This window comes from Podarcis cretensis (genome assembly GCF_951804945.1).
Source record: "Podarcis cretensis genome assembly, chromosome: 13".
NCBI lineage: Eukaryota > Metazoa > Chordata > Lepidosauria > Squamata > Lacertidae > Podarcis > Podarcis cretensis.
Genome location: NC_137182.1, coordinates 39,224,972 through 39,250,997, shown reverse-complemented (window position 1 = coordinate 39,250,997; position 26,026 = coordinate 39,224,972). Strand labels below are relative to the sequence as shown.

The window sequence follows — 26,026 nt, the reverse complement described above, 5'->3', positions numbered from 1 at the left end:
ATGTGCAGAAAGTGGACAGGGAAAAGTTCCGCTCCCTCTCTAGTATGAGATCCACACCACACATTTAAAGCCCACGACGTCTCCCCCAAAGAATCATGGGAATTGTAGCTGAAAACCCATCTGCTCTGACTAAGCGTGAAAGAGTGGATTTCCCCAGTGGGAAAGAGCAGCAGTGAGGATAGCCCCCGCAGTGAGCACATCCAGTTCTCAAAAACTCCTCCTGTCAGTGATGCACTTTGAGGCCTTGTCGGTGCTTAATGGCGGTAGTTGCGATTATCGCAACCCTCCTGTTTCTCTGTAGGACTCGCCTGCTAAAAGTCATGCTGGTTTTATCAGTGTCGATGTCCATGCCCTTTGCTGGTTCTACTATGTGAGTTGTGTTTCTGGTCATCCCGTAGGAAGGAAAGCCCTCATTTTAGTAATGTCTGAACATCTATTGAGAAAGGAGCAGATGCACACACAAAAAGGTGTGTGTGAGAGTAGGACACCTTTTACAACAGATGGGGAACTTGTGGTGGGAGAAGCCAACAAAGACCCTAAATCCAGTTTGTGTGCAAACAAGAGGATGACCTGATGACAATGATGATGACGACGATGATGATAGTAATAATAATAATTAAAGCTTTATTAGAAACCAACCCACAGAAATAGACCCTGAGAGGCCGCCAGAGACCCTCACCCTTGGGTGAGACAGACAAACAAGGAACAGCAACCCTGAGAAACTTAACAGTGAGCTGTGTGTCCCGGCCGGCCCTAGCATCACTCCAAAACTGCAGCCAGGATCTGGTCAGCTCAATAGCACCGGGAATCAATTCAATCAATATTCCGCTTCCAGATCAAAGGCAGCACAGCAGGGAGAGAGCTCCCCCTTCAGGCCTCTCTGAGTAGTGCTGCCTCACAGCCTTCAACAAATCCATGCCTGTAGTTCAAGATTTCCCATGTCTTCTCCTCATGTCTCAACCCGTAGAATAAAAAGTGCATCAAGGAATCACACGTGAAAGGAGGACGGGATGGTGGTGGTGGTTGTAGCTCCAATGCGCTTGGATGCTGCTCCTTTTCCAGATAAACCCAGGAGTCCTGGTTCTTGGCCTTGTGTGCTCTAACTCACCAGATCTGCTTCCTTTATTCCCAACTGGTAACAGAGGCCTCTTCCCTTCTACATGACCCAGGTAGCTGCATTCTGGCTCCCAACCACCTGGCCACTAAGAGGGAAGTTGCTGGTGCTGTATAACCCAGGGAGGCATGAACACAGCAGGATTCGAGAGGGGTGTAGTCCGTATCAGAGCAGGTTGACTTACTGCAAAGCAGCACAGTGCTCTAATTCCTTAGCAGTGGAAGTGCTTATTTAGAAAGGGGTTGGGAGCAAGGAGCCACCCGTTGCAGATCCCCTCACCGTGCAGATTCACAAAAAACAGATCCTGGCATCCAGATGGCTTCTGCTACAATCCTCGGCCTGAGAACATTGCAAAAAGTCATTGCCCCAACCCTCAGACACCAGAGGGTTAAACACGTGGGGAAAGAGGGCAGGAGAGAGAGATGGGAAGCCCACAACCACCAGCATCTTATCTGTCCATGGTGCAATTCCCTCCTAGGCTGGAGCTGTGCAACACCACCCTGAAGTAATGACTGTGCCCATCACCAGAGCCTCAGGCCTGCACCTGCCAGACAATGAGGTGGCTTCGCTCGGCTCGGCGTAAGCGTGGGTTCGGGAGGAGCAGGTCGCCGTAGCGGTCGTCAGTGTCATCGCCTGGGTAAGGAGGAAAAAAACAGAGGGCCAAAAGGAGTCAGAGAAGACATTGTACCTGGTGCTGGGATAATGGGGCTGGATGCCCATATCCTGTTCCCACGTCATTCCCTCACACCTGTAAAGTAAGATGCTTACCTATCCGGAAGTTGATATACCCCTCCCCTCCACTTAGCACCAAGCTGCAAGGTTTGCTTGGTGCCTCTTGGCCGTGCGATTCCTTGGTGCTCTCAGAAGAGGATGGGTTCATACACCCTAAAGTAAGCAAAGAACAGACAGAGCTGAAGTTTGCATTTATACATCCACCATTCTCCTCTTGTGGACAGCGAAAGTCTGGCTACAGTGATCCTTGCTCCAGTAACATCCCATTTGGACTATTGTAAGTTCCTTGGGGTGAGGATCTGTCCTCTAATACTCTATAAACTGCACATCATTGGCATTATATAAAGAATGGCGGTGGCAGCAGCTTTGGATTCCATGCTCTTAAGTTCTTTTAAGCCACTGAATTCTATTTCCCCCAAAGAACCAAGGAATAGGCATCGATTCCTCCGTGCTGGTTACCTGGGACTGAGACAAAGAAGCGAACAGCATCGCGGTGCGCATGGTAGCTGATCTGGGCTTGCTCCAGGGCACAGTAAGGGATGCCAGTGGGAGAAGATGTTTCCGAGCTCCCAGCAAATTCTATGAGAAACCAAGAGAGAAAATTCACAGAAATAGCCACCAGGGAGCTGTGCTATGTACAGTGGTGCCTCGCAAGACGAAATTAATCTGTTCCGTGAGGCTCTTCGTATAGCGGTTTTTTCGTCTTGCAAAGCAAGCCCATTGACAGCTTAGCAGATTAGCGCTATTAGCGGTTTAGCGGCTTTTAGCGATCAGCTGTTAAGCAGCTTATCAGCGGATCAGCTGATAAGCGGCTTAGCGGCTTAGGAAAAGGGGGGGGGAAAAGGGGAAAAAACCCACAGGAACTCGCAAGACATTTTCGTCTTGCAAAGCAAGCCCATAGGGAAATTCGTTTTGCGAAGCGCCTCCAAAACGGAAAACCCTTTCGTCTAGCGGGTTTTCCGTCTTGCGAGGCGTTCATCTTGCGGGGCACCACTGTATACACTTGCAGCTGCACTTGCTGTCCCCCTCCCTCCCTCCCTCCCTCTCTCTCTCTCTCTCTCCCCCCCACACACACAGGTGCTCACCTGAGATGACGGGCAGCGAAATGATGGTGCCGCCAGAGGTGCCAACCCACAGCCGTTTCCCAAAAGCGCCAAGTGCTGAGATGTTCATGGCTAAACTAAGACTGTTCGGCCCTGGAGAGTGAGGAGGGAAAAGACGAGGAATTTTCCATTAAACAGGCAAGAGATTCAAAACTAGGGTACCTGGATCCTAGTCCAGCCCCCTGCAATGCAGGCATCCCAACGAAAGCAGATGGCCATCTGATCTCCCATTTGGTGAGCCACTGCACTGCAAGTGGCAGCTTCACAGTGAGGCTCCCCCAAAGCCCAGGGCTGGCCATTGGCTCCTCCCAGGCAGGAAGAAGCATGTGAGGCCTTCCTGTTCCAAGGTCTGCCTGCACTCTGGCCTGTTTCTGTATCCTTGGTGATTCTTTGGCGCTGACTTCTGGCTTGCTTTTGTCACTTGCACACGACTACTGTGGTGGGAGTGCACTAGAACCGGAGTAAATGGTAAAATAGACACAGCCTTCCTCTTTGGTCCCCCTTGGGACTAATGGCTGGTTCCCAGCTCCTGACTCACCTCGGACTACTGCCCATGACCCAGCCCAGATACTGATGCACAGGAGGAAGCAGCAGGATGCCCCTCTCAAGCCACAACTGGTTGGGAACTTTCTATTAAAAGCTTCCTGCCCTCAAAAAACCCTCCTGTCCTGGACGTTCTCCCTGCAGTCTGCTTCTTTGCTCTTCTCTGCCAAGGCTTGTTTGTGGCTAATCCAACAGCTTTGCCTTGCCAACTCCTTCCTGGATCCTGCACTGTCTCCCCATTCTGCTCAGAGTCCCACCCAAAGCCCCCAAGTCATGGCAGCCGTTGACACTCACCAAGCATGCGGCTGACGTAGGGCCCCAGCTCCACTTCCTGCAGCGGCTGGCCAGTCTCGGCATGGAGGAGGCGCAGGGTGGACTCCAGTCGAACCGAGACCCAGATGCCGTTGCCGGTGGCTGCCATGTGCCGCACTTGGCTTTCAGGGTGTGAAGTCACCTCAAAGTACCTCTGGGGGGAGGAGGAGGAGGAAGAGAAAGTGGGTTGCAACAGGCAGCCTGGATTCAAGACCCTGTCCCCAGACCCACATCCACAACATTACGTCTAGATCTTGGATCTCAACACTTCTCCAAGTTGTGCCAGCCAGCAGTTGTTCCTCGGGATCTACCTATTTCAATAGGAATGGCCAAAATTCCAGACTTTTGTAATGTGTTGGGACTTTTGCCTGACAGGCTTGTTCCAATTAATTTCACAGTTTTATCTGTCCTATGTTTCAATTCTTTGTTCAGTTTCTTTTTTCCCACTCTGTAGAGTTTATATGTTTTTGCTTCTTGCATTTGTCCTAAAATCCCAATAAAAACAATTTTTTTTAAAAAAGAGAACAGCCAAAATGAATTCACCGGCTAGTTCTTGTAGCGATACTGTTCTAACACTGATACACAGAATGATCCTGGCCATTTCAAACTACCGTTTTTACACCATAAAACCAGCTATGTAAGTCTCCATGGGTTTCAGCCACTGCCTCAAGCTGCCTGAGGGGCACACTCACCTGGATGCGAGCAGTGCGAGGATCCAGCACATAGACTCTGTTCCCATATCCACACCAGAGCCGGTCAAGCACGGGGATGGCACAACGAATGGAGCGCCGTGGCCGCCCCAAGTCAAGCAGGCGTGGGGAGCGCAGGTCCCAGTTCCGGACTGAGGAAGACAGGGATTAGGTGAAACCGCGGACCTGAGCTGTGGGGAAGGCAGGGCAGAGAGGAATGAAAGGAGCAGGACGTACCTGTGTCTCGGTGGAAAATGGCCAGAGATCCGTCCCCTAGAGCAGCTGCTACACGGCCCTGGGTGTGGCTGAGACAAAAACAGCAGAGTAAGGCCTCATCTGCACTGCACTGTATCATACCACTTTAAACAGCCATGGCTTCCCCCAGAGAATCTTGGGAAGTGTAGCTTGTTGAGGATGTTGAGACTTGTTAGGAGACGGCCTATTCCCCTCACAGATCCTTCACAGTTCCCAGAGTGGTTGAACTGTCAGTCCCTCTTCCCAGGGAACTCTGGGAACTTTAGCTTCCTCTCAGCACCCTTAAGCTTAGGGGGGAAACTATGGCTGCTTACAACGATGTGACATTGCTTTAGCGTAGATGGGGGCCTAAAACTAAGGAAAGTCGCAACAGCACCAGCATGGGAAGGCAGGCGACATCCATGAGGGGTAGGCAGTGGGGCTCCACAGCATTCAGAGAGAGTGATGGAAGTCCGCATACTCACACAATACAGTGGACGGCATCCTTCAGCTGCACTTTGCCCTGGCAGCGGCGCCAATCAGTCTTGGCGGAGTGAATATAGATGCTACAGGGGGGAAAAGATGCGGTCAGCCTCCCGAGGGGACACCCCCTGAGCCCTCCTGATGACCAGCCCAACCCCCAGCACAGCTCCAGGCCTGCTCCCCCATCCCTCCCTTGAAAGACCTACAGTGGCTCCCAGTACGTTTCCGAGCACAATTCAAAGTGTTGGTGTTGACCTTTAAGGCCCTAAACGGCCTTGGTCCAGTATACCTAAGGAGCGTCTCCACCCCCATCCTTCTGCCCGGACATTGAGGTCCAGCGTCAAGGGCCTTCTGGCGGTTCCCTCACTGTGAGAAGCAAAGCTACAGGGAACCAGGCAGAGGGCCTTCTCAGTAGTGGCACCCTCCCTGTGGAACGCCCTCCCATCAGATGTCAAAGAGAACAACAACTACCTGACATTTAGAAAACATCTGAAGGCAGCCCTGTTCAGGGAAGTTTTTAAAGTGTGACATTTTGCTCTATTTTTAATCTTTGTTGGAAGCTGCCCAGAGTGGCTGGGGAAACCCAGCCAGATGGGCAGGGTACAAATAAATTATTATTATTATTATTATTATTATTATTATTATTATTATTATTATTATTAACTGCTCTCATCAGCCACCAGCATTTCAGTTCCAACTGTTGTATCTCCTGAGGATGCTGGGCACCCTCAGTGTAAATAAACCTGGTGGAAGCCCATGGGATTGTCAAATATGGCAGCCGAAGCGATGGTGGCAGCAGCAGCAGCAAAAGGACAGGATGCTGTTCCTGGTGGTTGGAGTTGGTGGGAGCAGGAAGAGGCAGAGGTTGGCCAGAGAAGCTCAACAATGGCAATCCATTCAGGAATGGGGGTTTACCCCCACCTCCCATTTCTTCCCCCTTCAACCTTGCTGGGTGTCAATTACCAGCCCTCCTGGGTGCCAAACCACACGGTGGGCTCTGTGCCAACCGCCTCCATCTCCAGCACTTCATCCTCGCTGTCGGATCCGGGCGCCAGGGGGTCTTCGAGGATCTCTGGCTCTCGCTCGGGACTCTCGCCACCAGGCACAGCGAGGCCTATGGAGGAAGAACGGAGAAGACAAAGTGGCCTTCCTCAGGGAGCACAGAAACAGCTGGAGTCCCTGCTTAGGAGTCCTACAAGGCAGGGCTGGGGAGAACCTTTTTGGCACAGCAGGTGAAATCTTTATCTGGCTGCACATAGCCTATCAACCTGCCAATCATCTGGAGGAGTCCTGCCCAGCTCTCAAGGTTGGCCTGTAGGATTGCGGGGAGATACTAACCAATAAAGCTGTACCAAGCAGGACTGAAGTCTCCACTCATCAGCTGTTGAGTGAGAGGTTGCTTAAATTCTGCTGCTTTATCTTGTGTATCCCTGGTACCTTTAGGGAACTGGTGGGTGCAGACAATACAGGGTTGAGCCCTGCCCACACCCGTCAGCTGATGTCGCCCACCCATCGTAGTGATATCAGTTGATTGAGAGATGGATGTGGTTTTGGAAAAAAGCCAAATGGGATTCCCTGGAAGGGCAGGTTTTGCCCTCCACCAGGCCAAAGTTTACCCACCCATGCTATAAAATCTCAATGGACACAAAACTTCAGTCCAAAATCTATGGTGCTTGCAGTCTAAAATGTGTAAAGTTGAGGAAGTTTTGTGTACTTGAAGCTTGGCTACAGCTAGGAATAATAGGATGAAGTCAAGGGCCAAGTGGAAAAGGTGTGTTTTGAGATGCGGTAGAGGTGGAACCAGGTGCAAATCTCAAGGAGGGAGCTGCACATGTAGGAGCAGCCTGAGAGACAAGAGTCATTGCCAGGGCTGGGTTGCGAGGGTATCAGGAGCCATGAAACAAGACAGCAATGAGAACCAAAAGGCAGAAACAAGCACAGGACTAAAGAACAAGCCAATCGGCCTAAGAACCTAAGTGTGCATGTGTGTGTATTAAGAGACAGTATAAAATGATAGATTCTCCTTCCTTGCACTGACCAGGTACGCATGCAATGGAGAGGACGTGAACTCCAGGCAGCACGAAATGTTCCAGGAGCTGGTTTGGGTTCTGGGCATCAAATAGAGTCACTTCGCTTGCAGAGTGGGTCCCTGAGGCCACCCACAGCCGAGAGCAGTGATGAGAGGTGCCCTGGAAGAGAAAGAACCGGAGGGATCAGCAAGACATTGTGGGCCTCGACCAGCCTCCCTCCCTTTTATGCTGCCATGCATGCATGCACACACACAAACATACCCTTGGCAATCCCTAAACTTCAGCCTTTGTGCCCATTTTGTCCCTTCAGCTGACAAACACCCACATGCCTAGGCTTTCCAGGCAGCCAGGCAATGACATTTACACAACCTGGGGAAGTGTGTCTCCTTCCTCCCCACTCCCTTTCTATCCTGTGTTCATGTTCTCCATGCACGGCAGCAGGTTAAGCATGTGGGTGGGCAAGGAATGTTTCTGGACTTAAATCTGAAGGGGCATCATAGAATGGCTGAGTTAAGAACACCAAACTGCAACCACAGCTTTTTTGCCAATATATAAAGTACAAAAACAGAACAAAACAAGCCGCTGAAGTGTCTTACAATTTTATGTGTGCGTGGTTATAACAACAATGAAAACATGAAATAAATTGAAAACAGCATCAGAACAAAAACAAAATGCTGAGAAAAGTCAGAGGAAAAACCACTAACTTATTGAAGGGGATACACATCATTTCTCATGTGTTACCAGTGCTGGATATCTGTTCCAGTCACTACTTCTTTCTTGCTAATGGTTCCCTGCCCCTCTAAATGCATTAATGCAATAATCCCAGCCCATTATCATCAACTTGCTGCCATAAAAATGTGCCTATTTAGTATATATTTAAGCTCCAATGATCACCGACTGTAATTCTTGAATGGCAATCTATATACTTGCCACTTTACACATCTGATGAAGTGGCCTCGAGTCCACAAAAGCTCATGTCATAATAAATTTGTTAGTCTTTAAAGTGCTAAAAGACTCTTGCTGCAGGAGACAAACATCTCTCTAAACTGAAAAAAGGTAAAAAGGTAAAGGACCTCCGACAGTTAAGTCCAGTTGCAGACAACTCTGGGGTTGCGGCGCTCATCTCTTTTTCAGGCCGAGGGAGCCGACGTCTGTCCGCAGACAGTTTTTCTGGGTCATGTGGCTAGCATAACTAAGCCACTTCTGGCACAATGGAGCACCGAAACCAGAGCAGTGCACGGTAATGCCGTGTAACTTCCCACTGGAGCGGTAGCTATTTATCTACTTGCACTGGTATGCTTTCGAACTGCTAGGTTGGCAGGAGCAGGGACTGAGCAACAGGAGCTCACCCTGTCGCAGGGTTTCGAACCACCGACCTTCTGATAGGTAAGCCCAAGAGGCTCAGTGGTTTAGACCACAGCGCCACCCGTGTCCTGCTCTCTGAACTGAAAGTGAGCCTAAATGAGCAGTTTTCACTTCACACACACCAAAACAACACAAACACACACACACACACACACACACACACACACAAACCTGAAAAGGGAAGGAGCTTAAGTGAGAATTCTTAAGCAAGAGTAAAACCAATAATGGTGAAGATGGTGGTGATGATGACGATACTTACGGTTTCTGCTTCTTCTTGAGTCTCAGCGCCAACTGATGCTGCAGCACACCAGAGCTACAATGAGAGAGAGGCAGGCACAACATTGAGATCTGCTGACCCCTGGTAAAAGAAGCCGCTTTCCATACAAGAATGACACCCCACCCTTCCCAATTGCAGCCAGAAACCTTTGCCACAGGAACTGCAAATGTGCCACTTTAATAAGCCTTAAGCTTTTTCTGAGCCTGCCACTGTACTTGCCCACACAGGAACTGCCCAGAGTCTCTGCAGGGTTTGGTCTCCTTCCACTCACCCTTCAGAGGGACTGATAACTCAGCTGATGCCAATGCCACTGGATCACGTGAATCACTCCCAAAGCAGACATGCAGCTGAGTACCCTGTCCTCAGAGGAGGCTGCCTGCTACCTCTCTGGATGAGTCCCTGCTCTGAACTCAGCCACCCTTACTCCTACACCTACACCTACACAAATTAACCCCCTTTTAGCACTTTACAGCAGGAAAACCACACCATTTTCCTAGAGTGGCCTCAGATTTCAATTCAGTGGTTCAGTGGTTAGAGTGCCACTGGGAGACCAGGGTTCAAATCCCCACTCAACCACATGAAATCCACAGGGTGACCTTGGGCCACTCACTGTCCCTCAGCCATTAGCTACCTCGCAGGGTTGTTGTAAGGATAAAATAGGGGCGGGTGGAGAAGCATGTATGTCACCTTGAGCTTCTTGGAAGAAAGATGGGATACAAATGCAATAATAGTAATAATAACAACTCAGGGGGAGGGGGAGGGGAAAAAAATCCCTAGCTATTCAGCATTTAGAAACGCACTGCTTTGTTACCTTTGTATTGGGGTCCTTCTGGTCTAGCATCCGTAATTGTGCAAGCACAGGTACGTCGGAGGCCCCTGAAAGGGGTTCAGAGCCCTGCAGAGAAAAGGTGGCTGGATTTTAATGTGTGGAGACTCGATGCAAGAGTGGCCAGTTCAAAACTAAGGTCCGATCTCATGACTGGGATGGAACAAGGCAAATGTATAGTCTAAAGCACCACCCTGTTGGGTGACTCAATAGGGCCAAATTCAGTGGGCCCCACTTCCCAGATGGAATTTGTTCATTTGTTATATGCCAAAAACGGTTTCTAAGCAGTTCACAACTATGAAAATCAGTGAGTGAATTAAAATACCCAACAACAGATCCATTGGGGGCAGTAAAACATCCTTAATCAAAAATATACAATAAAAACAAATGAACAATCGAAAGCCTAACAATGAAAAAACAGTTCAAACAACAACATCAGGAGTTTAGTTCTGGGAAATGATTGCCCATACAGGTGTGTCTTCAGGAGCCGGCAGGATGCCAATGCTGATGGCGATTGTTATTTTTAAATTTTAGACCATCACTCCATTGTCAAATGCGGGGAAATGGTTGCACACTGTCTGGTATGATAAAACAAACACACACACACAAAATGCTGCATCTACATTTTTCCTGCCCTGGTTTAAAAAGACAGTACTTGAGGACCTAGCCCTTGGCATGGGATTTCCATAGGGTCAGGTACCTGGATGCATGAGACCTTGCTGTCCCTGCTAGAATGCTCACCTGGAGCGCAGGCGGCTGGCTCCACCCATGGATCTGCGCCCGACCATGCTCCTGCCAGATGTGGGAGCGGATCTCACGGTACAGCTCTCTCCGTTTCTGCTGAGGGGAGGCGTCGGCTCTGCGGATATAAAAGCCAGATATAGTAGGGGGCAGCAGAGCGCTTCCAGTGACAACCCTGCGTCCAGCTGCAACCAGGGGAAATGCTCAGGTTTCAGCTGGATTTACCCAGATGGGTCTGCATGCAATTGCTGCCCAAAGCAGACTTTTGCCGCAGACCCTGAAGAGCTGCTGTCGGCCTCTGCTGGGCTGGATGGATCCAATTAGCAGCCCGACTCCATATAAAGCCTCTTCATTTTATGTAGAGTGAGCCCACCAGGCACACTCTATAAGCAGAAGGCTCCAGGGTTCAAGCCAGGGCGTCTCCACTTAATAAAAGGGATCTAAGGTATTGGGGTTGGGCAACATCTCTGCCCAAGACTCGGGAGGGTTGTTGCCAGTCAGAGTAGACCGGGCATGGGAACCCGTTGGCCCTCCAGATGCTGCTGAACTACAACTCCCATCAGGCCCCATATGTATGGCCAATGGCCAGGGGTGATGATTGCTGTAGTTTGGCAACATCTGGAGGGCCAAAGGGTTCCCCATGCCTGGAGGAGATAATACTGAGCTGGACAAACTAATGGTCTAACCTGGCATCAGGGAGCTGCTGTCAGCCTGTGCTGGACTAGATGGATCCACTAGCAGCCCAACTCCATATAAAGGGACCAGCAGGTCCCCAAGATGTGCCGATGATGGGATTGCAAAATCAGCTTATGCACTCTCTGGCTCCTACCTCTCCCCCTGCCAAGCAACTGCCACACAACTTACTCGTTCGGCGAGGTAGCTCGTGGGATGTATCTCAAGGCTGGAGACAGCTGCCCCCCATTCCTTCCCAATTCATTGCGGCCGCTGGGGCTGGACCGGGCCCTCCCGGGTGGCAGTGGGGATGCAGGAGCCCTCTCTGGGGAGTCCGAGGGGCTAAATAAGCGATCGAAACTGCAGGAGGAAAATACAATGCGTTCAGGGAAATGAGGAGGGAGTGGCAGGGGGGACTGTCAGTACTCGGTTCTGAAAAATAAATCAAAATTCGACAGAAAGAAAAGGGGTTTTTGCACCAAGAATGATGGAACTCTGATCTGTCAGAACCAGACTAAAAGGAGCCCACAGATTGTTTGCTTGCAGAGTTCTGTTTGACTTTGGTCCAAGGCAGGGCCATTGCTATGAATGGCAAGGAAGGTTCTCTCACAAGGACATAAGGAGAGCTCTGATGGATCAGGTCAGTGGCGCATCTAGTCCAGCATCCTGTTCTCACAATGGCCAACTGGATGTCTATGGGAAGCTTGCAAGCAGGAGTTAAGTGCAACAGCCACTCTCCCCACTAGTGATTCCCAGCAACTGCCTCTGACAGTGGAGACAGAACACAGCCATTATGCCCAGCATCTACCAACTAGCAGACTTCACTAGGCATTGCTCCCTTGCACGCTTTCAAACTAATCCATACAGCCATAACATCGTCTTGCTAAGAAAGAAAGAAATTTCTCAGGATGCTAAGTTATATGCCCAATATCAAATGTCAAAGCAGAGTTTGTCAAGGCAGAGTATGCACAGCTGCAGCTTCGGGGCAGATCTTAGACGGCACCTACATTTTCCAGAAAGAGGATTTTTTCATCTGAACAGCTTGTTCCTCCCGCGAAGCCCTGAGAAGAGAGAAACAATTGCTTTAAGGCTGCCACCATGCAGTGACTCCCTCCGTTAGCCATTAGTTCAAGGCTGGAAAAAGGGGAAACAGGCAACCCAAAGCACAACTGGCTCCCTGATCCTCTTTTAATACTCAGGGCAGCCCTTCACTTGCTACACCTAAAAGCCATTTGCCTCCTCTTGTCGGAGTGACAAACCTGTGTTTTGAGTCTATAATCCTCCATTTAAATCTCACCTCTCTAAAGTGTATTTCTATAAGCCAATTCTCTCCCGGTCTCCGTTCTGACCCGCTTCCCTCCCGCCCAGTTTGTACTATGGGAAAATAATTATTGGCTGGGCAGCCACAGAGTGATTGATTGTCCTGAGCAGCTTCAAGGATTAGGATATGGAACCTCTGGTCCTCTGAACACCAATGGATCACAGCTTCCATCATCTCTGAGCATTAGCCTTGGGGCTGATGGGAGCCAAGTTCAACAACATATGGAGGGACACAGATTCCCCATTCCTGGTTCCTAGGGAATGGAATGAGCAGGTTGCTTGCAGTTGCTGGCTTCTCCCGAGAGGGAAAATACTCTGCTAGCAGTAGTGGGGTGGGACTTAATGGATAATATGGTGTCATTTGTGATGCTGCTGAGTCTCCTAATTCCCTGTCTCACAACACAAGCCTCCGTGACTCGTCCTTCTCACCTCCAGGGCTTTTTTTAAAACTGGAACTCACAGGAACTGAGTTCCGGCACCTCTCAGGTGGGTGCCATTGCCATTCTAAGAGAACAAGGCAGGCGTTCATGGTGAGTTCCGGCTCCTCTTTTTCTAGAAAAATAGTCACTGCTCACCTCCAAAATTAAGGGTGAGCATTGAGACCCCTCAGAAGTACTAGTTCCATTACAGTGGTACCTCAGGTTAAGTACTTAATTCGCTCCGGAGGTCCGTTCTTAACCTGAAACTATTCTTAACCTGAAGAACCACTTTAGCTAATGGGGCCCCCTGCTGCTGCTGCGCCGCCAGAGCACGATTTCTGTTCTCGTCCTGAAGCAAAGTTCTTAACCCGAGGTAATATTTCTGGGTTAGTGGAGTCTGTAACCTGAAGTGTCTGTAACCCGAGGTACCACTGTACTTACTGCTGCATTGGCAGCAGGAAGAGAGTCCTCTCTCTTCTTCTCCAGTCCTAACTCCCTGGTATTTGAGGAAGGATCGCCAGAAAGGAAGAGAAGCCTCTCACTGCTCTGCTGCTAGAGCAAAGCAAGGAGGGTTGGGGGAGGGATTTCGACTTCCCACCATGCCCCTGGTGCCACATGACAAGCTCCAACAAGGCTCACAGTCATTGAGCTGCTTTCAGACAATTCAAAAAGAAAACGGCTCAGCGGGGCAAATCCAACCTCACGTCAAGCTGAGGGAGAGGGCGGCCTGTCACACGGAGTCATAAGTTAGGTTATGGGGTCACAGACCTATCTGCCTCCCCCCCCCAGCCCCAAGCCGTAAACCTCGGCGCCACTGACCTTAGCAGCTCCGTGCGCCGAACAGCTTCCTGCAGCTCCATCAGCCTCTCCTTATAGAGGTTGCGCTCCATCACCACACGAGCCATCTCGGCCCGGGTGAACCGCTGAGGCCGGGACAGGCCTCCTTCAGCCTGCTGAGGAAGAGGGCAGATCCTGCCTCAAAGGCACACAAATGCCACTCCCATAAATCTGACCCCCACCCCTGTCTAGTTACAGCCCTGTAGAAGACCCTTTCTGCACCCCCATCGCTCAGCCTTCAAGGGAAAGCTGGCCCCCTCCAGCCCTGTCACAACATCCTTGCAGAAGGTGCTCTGGTTACCTCCCCGTCCTCACTAGAACGTCTCGATTCCTGAAACTCCTGCCGTATCCTGGAAAGAGAAAGACAAACGACTGAAATTTGGGCTCACTCGTTTATTTTTTAAAATAATTAATTGTAGGCCAGTGTCTCACTCAGGGAGAGGGGATTCCATCTTCCCTTCTAATAAATTCTCATGTTGTTGGTCACACATAAGAACATAGGAAAAGCTTGCCGGCTCAGGATAATGGCCCATATGGTCCCATATCCTGTTCTCGCAGTGGCCAACTGGGTGGGAAGCTGAGCACAACAGCAATCTCCACACACACACACACACACAGACACCTGGCAGTTTCCAGAAACTGGCATTCAGAAGTAGAGGCAGAGCATAGCCATTGTGGCTAGTGATTGTTGATAGCCTTATCCTCTGACCAGCTCAATACATGCACAGCAGAAGACACACACACACACACACACACACACACACACACACACACACACAGAGAGAGTTCTTTTAATGCATGCCAAACAATGGTTAGGCTGCAGTAACCAACGCCTGATAGGTACACAATGATTTGTTAAGTAATTCCAATAAAGCCCTAGCACTTCTTGAGCTCAGCTGCACTTGTTCAGAGGAATAGGCTAGTGTAGAAAGATTCGGGTTTGTCTCAAGTGCTTAGGGAGAAACACACAAATACATAGACTACCTTAATTATATTATTATTAATCATTATTAGCAGTATTGCTATAGTTATTGTTGCTGTCAGATGCTCTTATTATTGTAGCTTACTGTAACTACTTAACAGCAGTGTTTCTTCAGCTGTTTTTGAACTACAATTCCCATCATCCCTGGTCCTGCTAGCTAGAGATGATGGGAGTTGTAGTCCAACAAGAGCTGAAGACCCAAGTTTGGGAACACACTGCTTCACAGCATCAGGATAAAGACACTACAATATAATCCTAAGAATACAAACAACACAGGCTGTTAAAGCATATAACACAACCTGCATGAAGAAAACTGGACTGTATTTTCCTACATTAGATGTGTATTGGGTTAGAGCATTTACAACTCTTAGGATTTGGCTCTCATAAAGCAGCATATAATGATTTCATAAATGATGCTTTTTGTTAGAGACCACGAGTGAACGGCAATGTCCAGAGTGCTGGGTAGGATCAGGATCAAATCCCCACTCAGCCACAAAGCTTACTGGTTGAAATTGGACCATAAATTCTATCTCTCTCTCTCTCTCTCTCTCACACACACACACACACACGGTCTAACCTACCTCACAAGGTTGTTGTGAGGATAAGGGGGGGGGGACAGGCATGTGACCTCTGAAAGAATGGCTAACTCAAAACACATTGGGATTTGTCTGCATTGCCTTGGTGACTTTGCCGGGGAGGAGTTGTTCCTGTGTACTACTAATTTTGAGGTGCCCCTCTCCCTTCTTTGCCAGCGCAGACAGCAGGTGGTGGAATCAAGATGGCTGCCAAACGCCAGGGAGGGCAGTTTACAAGGCCTTACCTGATCAGTTCCAGCTCAGCCTCCTTCAGCTGGGCTTGGCAGCGGCTCAGGGCCCCCAGTGTTCCTTCACGCTCCGCCCGTAACGACTCGCGCTCTTCGGTGAGCTCCTCTACGCGGGCGATAAGATGGCGGCGGGCTGTATCCAGAGCAGTCCTGGAGGTGGGACCATGAGGAACAGCAAGACTTCAGCCTGGGACTGGCTGCAATGGCCCAGGAAGAGGTGGAAGGCCTGATCCAAGAGGGAAAGCAGGCGGGCCAGCGGAGAGAAGCAGGCCAGGCCTTGGCCCATTTCTCTGCCTGCCAAGCACCCTTGACAAGGACCTTCCTTTCTAAGAAGCTCCAGCTCCCATCAAGATATATAAAGACCCATAGACAGTTCAGGACCAGGTAAATTGAGAGGTGGCTTTATCCCTTAGTAGGGTCACTGCATTCTGTAGGAGAGTTTCTCCCTCAACTTCCAAAGAGATCAGAAGCTGCTCCTATCTGCACTTTCTGGAACCAAATGAATGCGCTTTTTCGTTTTCTTTTGGCAAGCTTTTCCAGCTGGATGCAAAATGTCTCTGCCTTAGGTTTCAGAAACAATACAAAACGAACACCTACCTTGAGTTGTTGGGGGCATTTTTGTACTGTTTTTATAATTATTTTCAGCTGGTTTGTAAGGCGCCTTGGCACACACGTAAAAGGAGATTCATAAATCAAAATAAACAAACAAACAAACATTATCGCTTTAGGCTGGTCGCTCTTACCGTGCCTCCTGTAGCTGAGTGTTTTCTGCCACCAGGGTTTCCAAGGCATCCCCTGAAAAGATGGTCAAGCATGGACACTGCTGAGCTACTAGGACACAGGTAGAAACCTTAACTCCCCACAGGCTGGGGAACTACAGGAGGCAGGTTTTCTGGATTAAAATTGGGGTGTGGGGGGAGCTAGGAAAGGAACAAGGTCCCAGGCAGGAGAAGGAGGCAGAGAGGGGTGGGGGGGAGGGGGGAGTTTCACCTACCCTGCAAATCGGCACCGCCGTCCATATCGCTGAGGAGTTCAGGACTGAGGCCCGAGACCTCGGCGAAAAGGGACACCGTGTTGCGCTCGAGGGTGTTACTCAGGGGGCTGAGAGACAGACAGACAGACAAATAGACAGACAGGAGTACCCACCCGCTCCTAACCTGGCAACAACACACACCCACATCTGACGTCACAGTAGACAGAAACCAGGGGCGGGACTTTTTTTTTTCTAAGGAGACAATGAACACAGAGAAGTCCTCCTCAGCCTCGTTTGCCAAGCTCAGGGATGTGCGGCCCTTCAAAGGAGTGAGCAGGATAACCAGAAGAGCTAACTCTCCCGAAATTAAAACACCTGTGGGGAAGTGGGGAGGGAATAGATGGGACAATGGAGGATTAGAGGACAGTGTGGGCATGCTGTGGTCGGAGGACACAGGAAAGAAAAGCCTAGCTGTTTCTTCACTCCAGTGAAGGAGCATCCATGTTCAAGCTCAGACCACTCAGGCTCTGCCCACCTGCGCTTTCTGCTCAGAGGCTTAATAAGTAGACACATCCCTCTTACCTGCTTGGCTGCTTTTGCTCCAGTCCCAGTTCTGGAGTGGAGCTCAGGAGATCATCCAAGTCCAAGCGCCGCTGCAGAGTGGGAGAGGCTGACAAGAGAAGAAGGTTTTGGGGGCGCAAACGCAAAGCACATTATTTTTTCTAGATTATTATCCCTTGTTTGTTAACCTCTACACAGTCCCTTTCCCTACTGAAAATAATCTAGAAAAACAAGAAAAGCATTGCTCCTTTGGGCAAGGGCCTATCTGGCATTTTGTTGCCTGCATGCAGAGAAAATTCCTGTTGTTATAAGAATAAAGAGGGTCAGGCAGGTCCCTGCCCCACAAGAGCTTAAAATCTAAATGCTGGCAGTGGTGGAAACGACTCTGGCAGGGGTGTGGAAGAGGCCCAGCTTACAAGGAACAAAAGCCCAGTAAAAATGCAAAATATATAGCACAACTCAAGAACCGGCACGCTACTAACTCATTAGGCTGCAGCAGAGAACCTGAGGCCCAGAGGCCAAATATGGCCCACCAGTCCTCTCCACTTGGCCCTCGGGGCTTTTCCTTGGCCACACCCACACTCACTGCCCCCCCATACCCTCCTCAAGTTATTTTCCCTGGCTTAGCCACACCAAGACGAAACAGAGGCTCCCCCTTCATACCATCCTGTTCTGGCTGCACCATTTCTTGTGCCAAGGGGAAATTGTTTCTTTCTGTGTCCCTCTGCGGAGCCTTCTCTGTGCTGGGCAGCTCTCGAAGCTCTGCAGGCTTCTGAAGAGACGGGTGGTGGTGGGGAGAACATAAAAGACCATTCATTCCTGGCTCCTCTTAATGCCTCTGCTTCCCCCTCCAGCCTCCCCGTCCACCACTGCTGCTGTTTGCCAAGGGCCAAAGAACAGTTCAGGGGCTTGAGCCCCACAACACCAAGCCACTTACCCCAGGGGAATGAGGCAATTCAGGAGACCCAGGGTCCGAGGTGCTTGGGAGGAACTTTGGGGGTGCCTGGATTGGTGGGGGCTTCAACCTGAGCAGGGGGAGGAGGGAGAGAGAAATATCTATTTTTATTTCCTTGTTACTGTACATGGCTGGCTGATCGGCTGCCTCGGAAAAGGCATGCCTGTAACCTCCTGCATCTTGCCTTTGACCCCTTCAACGTCTCCTTCTCTCAAAAGGATTCTTACTCACCTTTCTTCCCTGCCTCAACACATAATAAAGCCTTCAATGTGGCTGCCAAAGCCAATCACCAACATTACACAGAAATTAAAAAGAAATCACTACAAAAAATGTCGGAAGATAGCCAGTAGAGTTCCATTGTTGTCAAAAGCTTGAAACGTGGGGATCTCGTTAGCTGCCTTGCAGAGCCAGAGCAGTCCATTGGTCCTTGCTCAGAAGTGCCTGCACTGACTGGCAGCAGCTCTCAGACAGGACTCTTCTTTCCTGGCATACCTAAAAATGCCGGGAACAGAACCCAGTACCTCCTGAATCAAAAACGTGCGTTTCACCAAGGCCTATGGCCAACATTCAAAAAGTATCATGTGGTACTATATTTGAGCCAGGCATTTCTGAGGAGTGATGGAATTCTGTAATGGGGGCACCACCACTAAAAAGGCCCTCTTCTTCCAAGAAACCCCTGAAGACAATTGGAGAAAGGGTTCATGTTTCCTCGCCCGTGGCCCCACACCCCACCCCATTTCCACCAGGTTTGCCTTGGAGCAGCTTGACCTTATCAACCTTTCTTTGCCTTGGGGCAGGGGGAGATTAAATTTGAACCCCAGCGCCACCCCAACTAACTATTCTGTCACACGCAGCCCTTGGTGGATTGCCGGCCGGAGTCCCATCCATTCCTGCCTTAATCCAGATGTGGTACTTGCAGTAGGCCCGGCTGTTGCTAGGTAACCAAAAATGACTTCTACCTTTCCTCATGAAATGAGTGAAAACAGTTTGTGGTTTGACAGCTGCTGTGGTAAGGAACAGAAGAAGCTGGAGAGCACAGCAACTGGCCATAGAGCACACTCCACAACCTCAGCAGCTTGGGCAAAAATATCATTATTGGTGGCACCTAAGTGAACCCCTGACACACACAAACCCCGCTGCCACCCCACAGGCCGGCTTCCTCTTCCAAACCTTTTCGTTTCTGTAGTCAGAGATCCAGCTTGACTTGTAGCAGCCAACGCCACCCTCTGCGATTTCAATTCCTTGTAGTTTTGCACAATCTGTAAAAGGCAGAAGACAAAATGAGATTGTGGCCTAGCTTGGCTTAAGAGTGGAGAAAAGAAAAGAGCAAATGAGGGATGGCAGCTGCAGGCTGACGGTACCTTTGTGTGGCTCTGGCTGAGAGTTGAAAGCTCCTTTAGGAGTGAAGATTTTTGTTCTTCCAGACCCGCCACTGTGAAGAGAGAGCGGGGGGGGGGGGCAGGGAGGCATGGTGGTGTGATTTTGATGTACATACAAGAAACCTAAACCAGTTTTACATTAGTCTTAAGGGCATTTTCAAAACGGTGCTAAAAATGCATCTTGTGCGCTATTTGTGTTGTGTACAGTGAAAGCAGGAAAGAGAGTAGGCAGGGCCGGCTCAAGACATTTTGCTGCCTGAGGCGAAGGACAAGATGGCGTCCCCCTCCCAGATCCATGTACTGCAGCCAACTGGACTGGCAGTAGAATCAATAACAGACATGGGGGCCCAGGAAATCCCATGTGGCAACAGAAGGGAATGGCTGGAGGCTCAAGAGAAATAACCACAGGCTGCTCCTGAGCATCTATAGCCCAAGGCAGTTTCTTCATTCTGCCTAATGAAAGGGCCAGAAAAATCCATCTTTAAATAAAGACAAATTTGCATTGAGCAGATTCTACTCAATGCAAGCTTTGCAGTGGCAAAATAGGCCAAATGAATAATAATAAGAAAAGATTCAAGCCTCATGGGTAAGAATATCCTAATGTCTTAGATTCACACAAAGAACACTGATGCTGCAATCTGATACTTACCAGAAAATAAGTCCCAATAAATGCAATGTTACCCACATTTTTATTTTGTGAGGGCATGGAGAATTTTGTTAGAGATACACTTTGATGGGGTATACAATTCTTTTTTTCTTTTTTAAAAGGATGAGGGGGAAATAATCCTGTCTGGATGCAAAAAATGTCATTATGTGTATTGGGCTGGGACCTTTTTAACAGCACTGAGCATAAGTTTTTTATGACGACTTGTGAATAGGTGGGCATAATTAAGCTAAAAGAGAAGCAGCCCTGATAAAAGTGATGCTGGTGGTTGTGGAATGGATCACTGGCAAGGGATATAAAATTAGCTCTTCAGAGCTAGTGGTAACAGTCAGCCCTGGGTGGTATGTGGTCAGGGTCTAAGAGCATCATTAAATATAACCCAGTCTAGATAATAGCAGGTCACAGAATTAGGTTGCGGACTCTGCAAAGCAACTGAGAGCTGCTGGTTGGAGGGCAAAATCCAACATGAGGTAATTATAACTAAGACCCTTTGAAAGAAATAGAACAGGTGATGTGTAACCTTATGGGTGTTAGCATGGGAATATGCCCTGTGATGCTGAGTAGAGAAGATGTGGAGAAGGAATTTAACCTTTTCCTCGCCTGCTGCAGTGCTGAGAAAAATCTCTCTTTTGAAGCTGGTATTTGCAAGGGGTATTTCTGTTCGTGTCAATGAGAAATTCCCCTGCCTCCCACCACCAGCAAATCTCAGCTTCAGAACAGGAAAATCCCTTCCCTTCAGTGGTTCTAAAGAAAGGAATACATTCGCTCTCCAAATCTTATCAGACTCTATGAATTATGAGATTATTGAAACTGACATAATTTGCCAGTTTATAAAACCTGCACAAAAGATGCACCTAAAGTCACATATAGTTTTGTCTCAGCATTTGCTATAGCACCTACAAGCCCTGATCCCGTATGTGTTTACTTGGAATCAAACCCCACTGAGCTCAATGGGATTTATTCCCAAGTAACTGTGTGCAGGACTGCAGCCTAAGACACTCAGATATGGACAGGTACTATCCCTACCTGTGAATTTGTCTAATTCCTTTTTAAAAAAAATAAACCACCTAGACTGGTGGCTACAGCCTCATTTGGTGGCAGGGAGTTCCATGATTTAATGATGCATTGTTTGAAATAGTATTTCCTTCTGTCTACCCTACATCTGCTGCCCAGCGGTTTATGTGGAGCATTGCCAATCCTAATGTTATGGGAGTGGAAAAAATATAACACCTCCCTCTCTTTTCTCTGCTTCTTGCATAATTTTATAATCCTCCATCATGTCCCACATTGTATTCCCCCCCCCCACCTGAAACTAAAGAGAGCCAGACATATATGTGTGTGCGCACACACAAACATATGCTGGAAACAATCGCAATTGTGACCAACAGTTGCCCCATTTTGCAAAGAGCCCAAAAGATATACGATGAGGTTGTTCTGCTCCCCGCTGCCTCACACCCCAATCTCAGCAAACTCGATAGACCAGCCTAGCCAGAACTTCCAAAAAGGAGAGTGGGGAAAAGATGGGAGGATGCAGGATAGGGCATGCCTGTCTGTGGGAGGGGCATGGGTGGGCGCGGAAGCCATCCTGTCTGCGGGAAAATGGGGAAACAGAATTCATCCAAGGCCACATTTTGTCTGGCCTGGCGAACTGGCTTCCTCCCAGGAAGAGAGATAATTTCTTAGAGTGTCCGTATCAAACGCAGGTTCTTCAAACAATCTGCAGGGGAGAAGATTCAGCACTTCTGATTTTAAAGGCCTAGGATGCGAAGGAACCCGCCCCTCTCACCCTGGTCTGCGTAGCTGCGTGCTTTCCCTTCCAGGGCACGGCTCTGGCCCTCCAGCCGGCTCACCGCCACTGCATGCGCCTTGCGCTCCTGCTCCATCGCGTCCTCCAGCTCCATAAACCTCTGCAGGAAGAGAACCCCGAGAGTCCAGAAGATCCCAACAACCTCTCCCACCCACCCCCAGTCCCAGCACTTTCTCCCAAACCCATAGAGGGCTGTGTAAAAGAATTCCAGGAATTGTAGTTTACCCCTTAAAGGTAAAGGGACCCCTGACCGTTAAGTTCAGTCGTGACCAACTCTGGGGTTGTGGCGCTCATCTCGCTTTATTGGCCGAGGGAGCCGGCGTACAGCTTCCGGGTCATGTGGCCAGCATGACTAAGCCACTTCTGGCGAACCAGAGCAGCGCACAGAAACGCCGTTTACCTTCCCGCCGGAGCGGTACCTATTTATCTACTTGCACTTTGACGTTCTTTCGAACTGCTAGGTTGGCAGGAGCAGGGACCGAGCAACAGGAGCTCACCCCGTCGCGGGGATTCGAACCGCCAACCTTCTGATTGGCAAGTCCTAGGCTCTGTGGTTTGACCCACAGCGCCACCCACGTCCCTACAATTCCCAGCACCCTTAAGAAAGCAGTTTCCATTATTCTTTATTGGGGGGGGGGGTTTGCTTTGAATGTGTTGTGTGTGTATATACAGCCTTAGGTCTCTTTCATCGGCAGCTTCATCAGCCCTGTGCTATCCATTCCTAGTCTCAACATGCTAAACTGGGCAGTTGAGCTCATAGAGTCGTAGAATTGTAGCGTGGGGAGGGAGACCCTAAGAATCATCAGACCCCTGCAATGCACCCATTCCTTACACTCAGAATGAAATAGACGGAAGGCACAATTTTCCTTATCAAGAAAGCTTGCAAACCGGTAATACTTTGACACTTTGCAGAGGCTAAATGGAAAGGTGGTGGTAATGTACAATCTTAACTGATGCAGAAAGGATGAATAATTTCCTCTTGTTCCTTCTCTATTAGAGCATGAAAGCTCAGGGGCATCCCCTGAAACTGACAGGCCACAAGCTTAAGAAGAAGCAAAATACCGTATTTTTTGCTCTATAAGACTCACTTTTTCCCTCCTAAAAAGTAAGGGGAAATGTGTGCGCGTCTTATGGAGCAAATGCAGGCTGCGCAGCTATTCCAGAAGCCAGAACAGCAAGAGGGATTGCTGCTTTCACTGCGCAGCGATCCCTCTTGCTGTTCTGGCTTCTGAGATTCGGAATATTTTTTTTTCTTGTTTTCCTCCTCCAAAAACTAGGTGCGTCTTGTGGTCTGGTGCGTCTTATAGAGCGAAAAATACGATAAGTACTTCCTGATAGCAACTATAACCAGCCCATGGAATGCCTTGCCACAAGATACTGCAATGGCAGCTCACATAAACAATGATAAAAAATATATACTGTATAGGATGGGGCCCATTGGTACCTACTGCCTGTGTTATACAGAAGAACACTTTCAGTTTCATAATACAATTGCCCTTCCATTAGCGGATGCCGGGGATTAGCAACCGGGGACAGAAACTGCCATCCTCCCCTGCTTGCAACTTGAGCCTACATTATTACTTTCTATTTCTGTTAACTGGATGTTTCTTGGTTCCATATAACACCAAGACCTCTAGAGAAAAGTACATTCACAAGAGTGGCACCATACAGAGAGAAAATCCCTCTCCGTTGCTGCTAGTTCTGTAGCAAAAGTGCTGTCTGCTAAAAAGCACCAGCCTGGTCAAGTAGGATATTGGAGAAACTAATACCAGATTTGCCAAGCGTGAGAAGGGAGGGAATATGACCCCCGCCTTCACTCACCGTGTTTTGGCTCAGATTGGTGTGGCAGCCAAATCTGGTAGTTGCCAACCAGTGTTGTAAAACCTTTGGCCCGAGACTGTCACCCATCTCTGACCTGCGCAACACACAGCCGAGACTAAGGCTGCATACACACCATATATTTAAAGCATCTCCCCCCCCCCAAAGACTCCTGGGAACTGTAGTTTACCCACCACAGAGCTACAGTTCCCGGTATTCTTAACAAACTACAGTTCCCAGTGTTTGGGGGGGGGCCTGGAATGCGCATTAAATGTACAGTGGTACCTCGGGTTACATATGCTTCAGGTTACAGACTTCGCTAACCCAGAAATAGTGCTTCAGTTTAAGAACTTTGCTTCAGGATGAGAACAGAAATCATGCTCCGGCGGCGCGGCGGCAGCAAGAGGCCCCATTAGCTAAAGTGGTACTTCAGGTTAAGAACAGTTTCAGGTTAAGTACGGACCTCTGGAACGAATTAAGTACTTAACCTGAGGGACCACTGTATAGGGTGTACACAGCCTAAACAAACATTTTAAAATAATAGTGGTAGCAAAACAAATAGAAAGAAAGCGATACCAACCTCCTCTGCCCGCTTGCGCCCAGATCGCTCCCGCTCATACTGCTCCAGCAGCCGCAGCCGGTCATCCCGCAAGCGTTCCAGCGCCTGGTCCCGCTCTCGCACTTGCCCACAAGCCCCTTGCAGCGACTCCAGGACAGAAACCAGTTGCGGCAGGAGTCCTGAAACCGCACCAGGCCCATGGGCCCCTACAAGCCGCTCCAGTTCCCCATACAATCCGCCAGCCATTGCAGACACCAGCTCCTCATAAGGAGCAGGGTTGGGGTCTCCATCTCCTCCAAATATCTCCTCAGGGTCATCCATCGTAACCTGCTCTAACCACTGCCCTCTCCAGCCTCCAGACACCCCAGGGGTTTCCTGGCTCCTTGATCCTCCTCCTCCTCTAACCCACCAGATCCCACTTTATTAAGCACAAAATCTCTTGCCCCACTTCGGCTCCCTGATCCCAGAACCCAGGAGTCCAGCCACTGTTCTAAGCTACTACTGATACTACTCAGCGCTCTCTCTGAGCAACCAGGACCCGATTTTTCCTGTCCCTGAATTTTCTCTAGAGTACACAGGATTATCTACCCCCCCCCCCCAAATCTATCCACCCAGTTACACCCTAACTCCCTTCCAGCGCCAGGCACATGCACGCATATACAACCCCCTTGCTATAGCCACTAGGCAGCACTCCCCTTACACCCTGTCTCAATATGCCCATTTCCCTCTGCCAGGACTTTGACTTCCAGCCTCTGTGCTCTAACCACTAGGATCCACACTGCCTAGAAACCCAGGAGTCCTGCTTTTCCCTCCCACCCCCCGTACCGAGGGATCGAGAGGGGGGGAATCTCTCGATTCCTGCCGCGAGTTTTGGGCTCCCCTTCCTTACGCCTCCCCACCCCGCGCACAGGGAACCTCGAATCCTCCGCCCGGCGCCGTCGACAGCTGCGATCCTAACTTCATGTCACTTTCCAAGAGGGGAGAGAGGCGGAGCCAGAAGCCCGTAAGGAGACCAATGGGAACGCGGCTTTCGTGAGGGAAGCCCCGCGGGCGGCCAATAGCGCGACGAGACAGGCTCCGATGGCCAATGGCGCGCGGGGGGTGGGAGTCTTCCTGCAAAAGGGCCGGCAGGAGACGCGAGGGGGGGGGGCAATGAAGAAGCAACAGCAGCCGAGGGAGAAGAAGTATTAACTTTCTGCACTCACGTGACACCGGGTCATATGACATGTTAAAGCTGGTTGGGCGTTCCTGCCTGTGGATAGATAGATGCACGTTTCGCATCTGAGATTGAGGTTGATCCGCACTTTGGATTATTTGATCAGTTTTCAGTTCAGCTTCCCTTCAGAGTCACTTGTTGCTGAAGCAGCAGATTAACCCCAAGGATGGCAGGATCCACAAGATCCTGGTGTAGATCCTTTATTTCCCCCCCTTGTTCTTGTTGCAGATCTTCTCATCCCCTCTTCCCTGGCGGGGAGGGGGGGTTGCCGTTTTGTGGTTTGCCTCGGGGGCCAAAATGCCTAATCAACCCTACCTTGAAAGGTTTCACCCTCCTGCCATAGGAGCCAACTCCTAGGGGCCGAGGGATCTTCGCCTCCCCCCATGAAATATTTGAGGGGCTGCTCCCCCCCCCCCCAAAAAAGTTGCCATTCAAATAGTGTGTGTGCACTGTATCATGTGATCAGTTATTGAGGGAGGGCGCTTAGCTGGGCCTCCCCAATATTCAAGTTGGAACCCCTGCCTCCTGCTACTCTGGAGGGTGCCCCCCCCACACACACTTCACCCCGTACCAGCCTGCCTTAAGACAGTTT

The 26,026-nt window shown here is 49.7% G+C and overlaps 1 protein-coding gene across 2 annotated transcripts; it reads right to left on the bottom strand.

The window, feature by feature from the left end:
• Positions 1 to 604: 604 nt before the first annotated feature.
• LOC307201702 (C-Jun-amino-terminal kinase-interacting protein 4-like) lies at positions 605 to 25,211 on the bottom strand. 2 transcript variants are annotated; one of them, XM_079951000.1, is made up of 27 exons: positions 24,240 to 25,211; positions 21,821 to 21,941; positions 19,353 to 19,423; positions 19,162 to 19,250; positions 17,974 to 18,061; positions 17,700 to 17,808; positions 17,058 to 17,145; positions 16,497 to 16,603; positions 16,246 to 16,297; positions 15,500 to 15,652; positions 13,999 to 14,047; positions 13,680 to 13,813; positions 12,129 to 12,182; positions 11,314 to 11,481; positions 10,450 to 10,567; positions 9,694 to 9,777; positions 8,865 to 8,918; positions 7,249 to 7,399; positions 6,174 to 6,324; positions 5,213 to 5,293; positions 4,731 to 4,798; positions 4,497 to 4,645; positions 3,787 to 3,958; positions 2,932 to 3,042; positions 2,306 to 2,425; positions 1,883 to 1,999; positions 605 to 1,747 (listed from the first exon to the last, which is right to left on the bottom strand). In XM_079951000.1, the coding sequence occupies exons 1-27, from the start codon at positions 24,537 to 24,539 to the stop codon at positions 1,647 to 1,649; spliced, it is 3,060 nt and encodes a 1,019-aa protein (XP_079807126.1). In that variant the 5' UTR covers positions 24,540 to 25,211; the 3' UTR covers positions 605 to 1,646. The 2 variants fall into 2 exon arrangements, with proteins under 2 accessions (XP_079807126.1, XP_079807127.1); XM_079951001.1 differs by having other exon boundaries at positions 13,680 to 13,810.
• Between the last annotated feature and the right edge of the window lie 815 nt (positions 25,212 to 26,026).

Bases quoted from the DNA above. Each gene is read 5' to 3' on its own strand.
- LOC307201702 (XM_079951000.1), bottom strand. From the start codon at position 24,539: ATGGATGACCCTGAGGAGATATTTGGAGGAGATGGAGACCCCAACCCT. The intron at 16,604-17,057 runs GTAAGAGGGATG...TCTGTCTCTCAG, and splicing joins GAGCAAAAGCAGCCAAGCAG to CCCCCTGAGTAACACCCTCG. The intron at 3,959-4,496 runs GTGAGTGTGCCC...TCCTCCCCCCAG, and splicing joins CTCGCACTGCTCGCATCCAG to AGGTACTTTGAGGTGACTTC.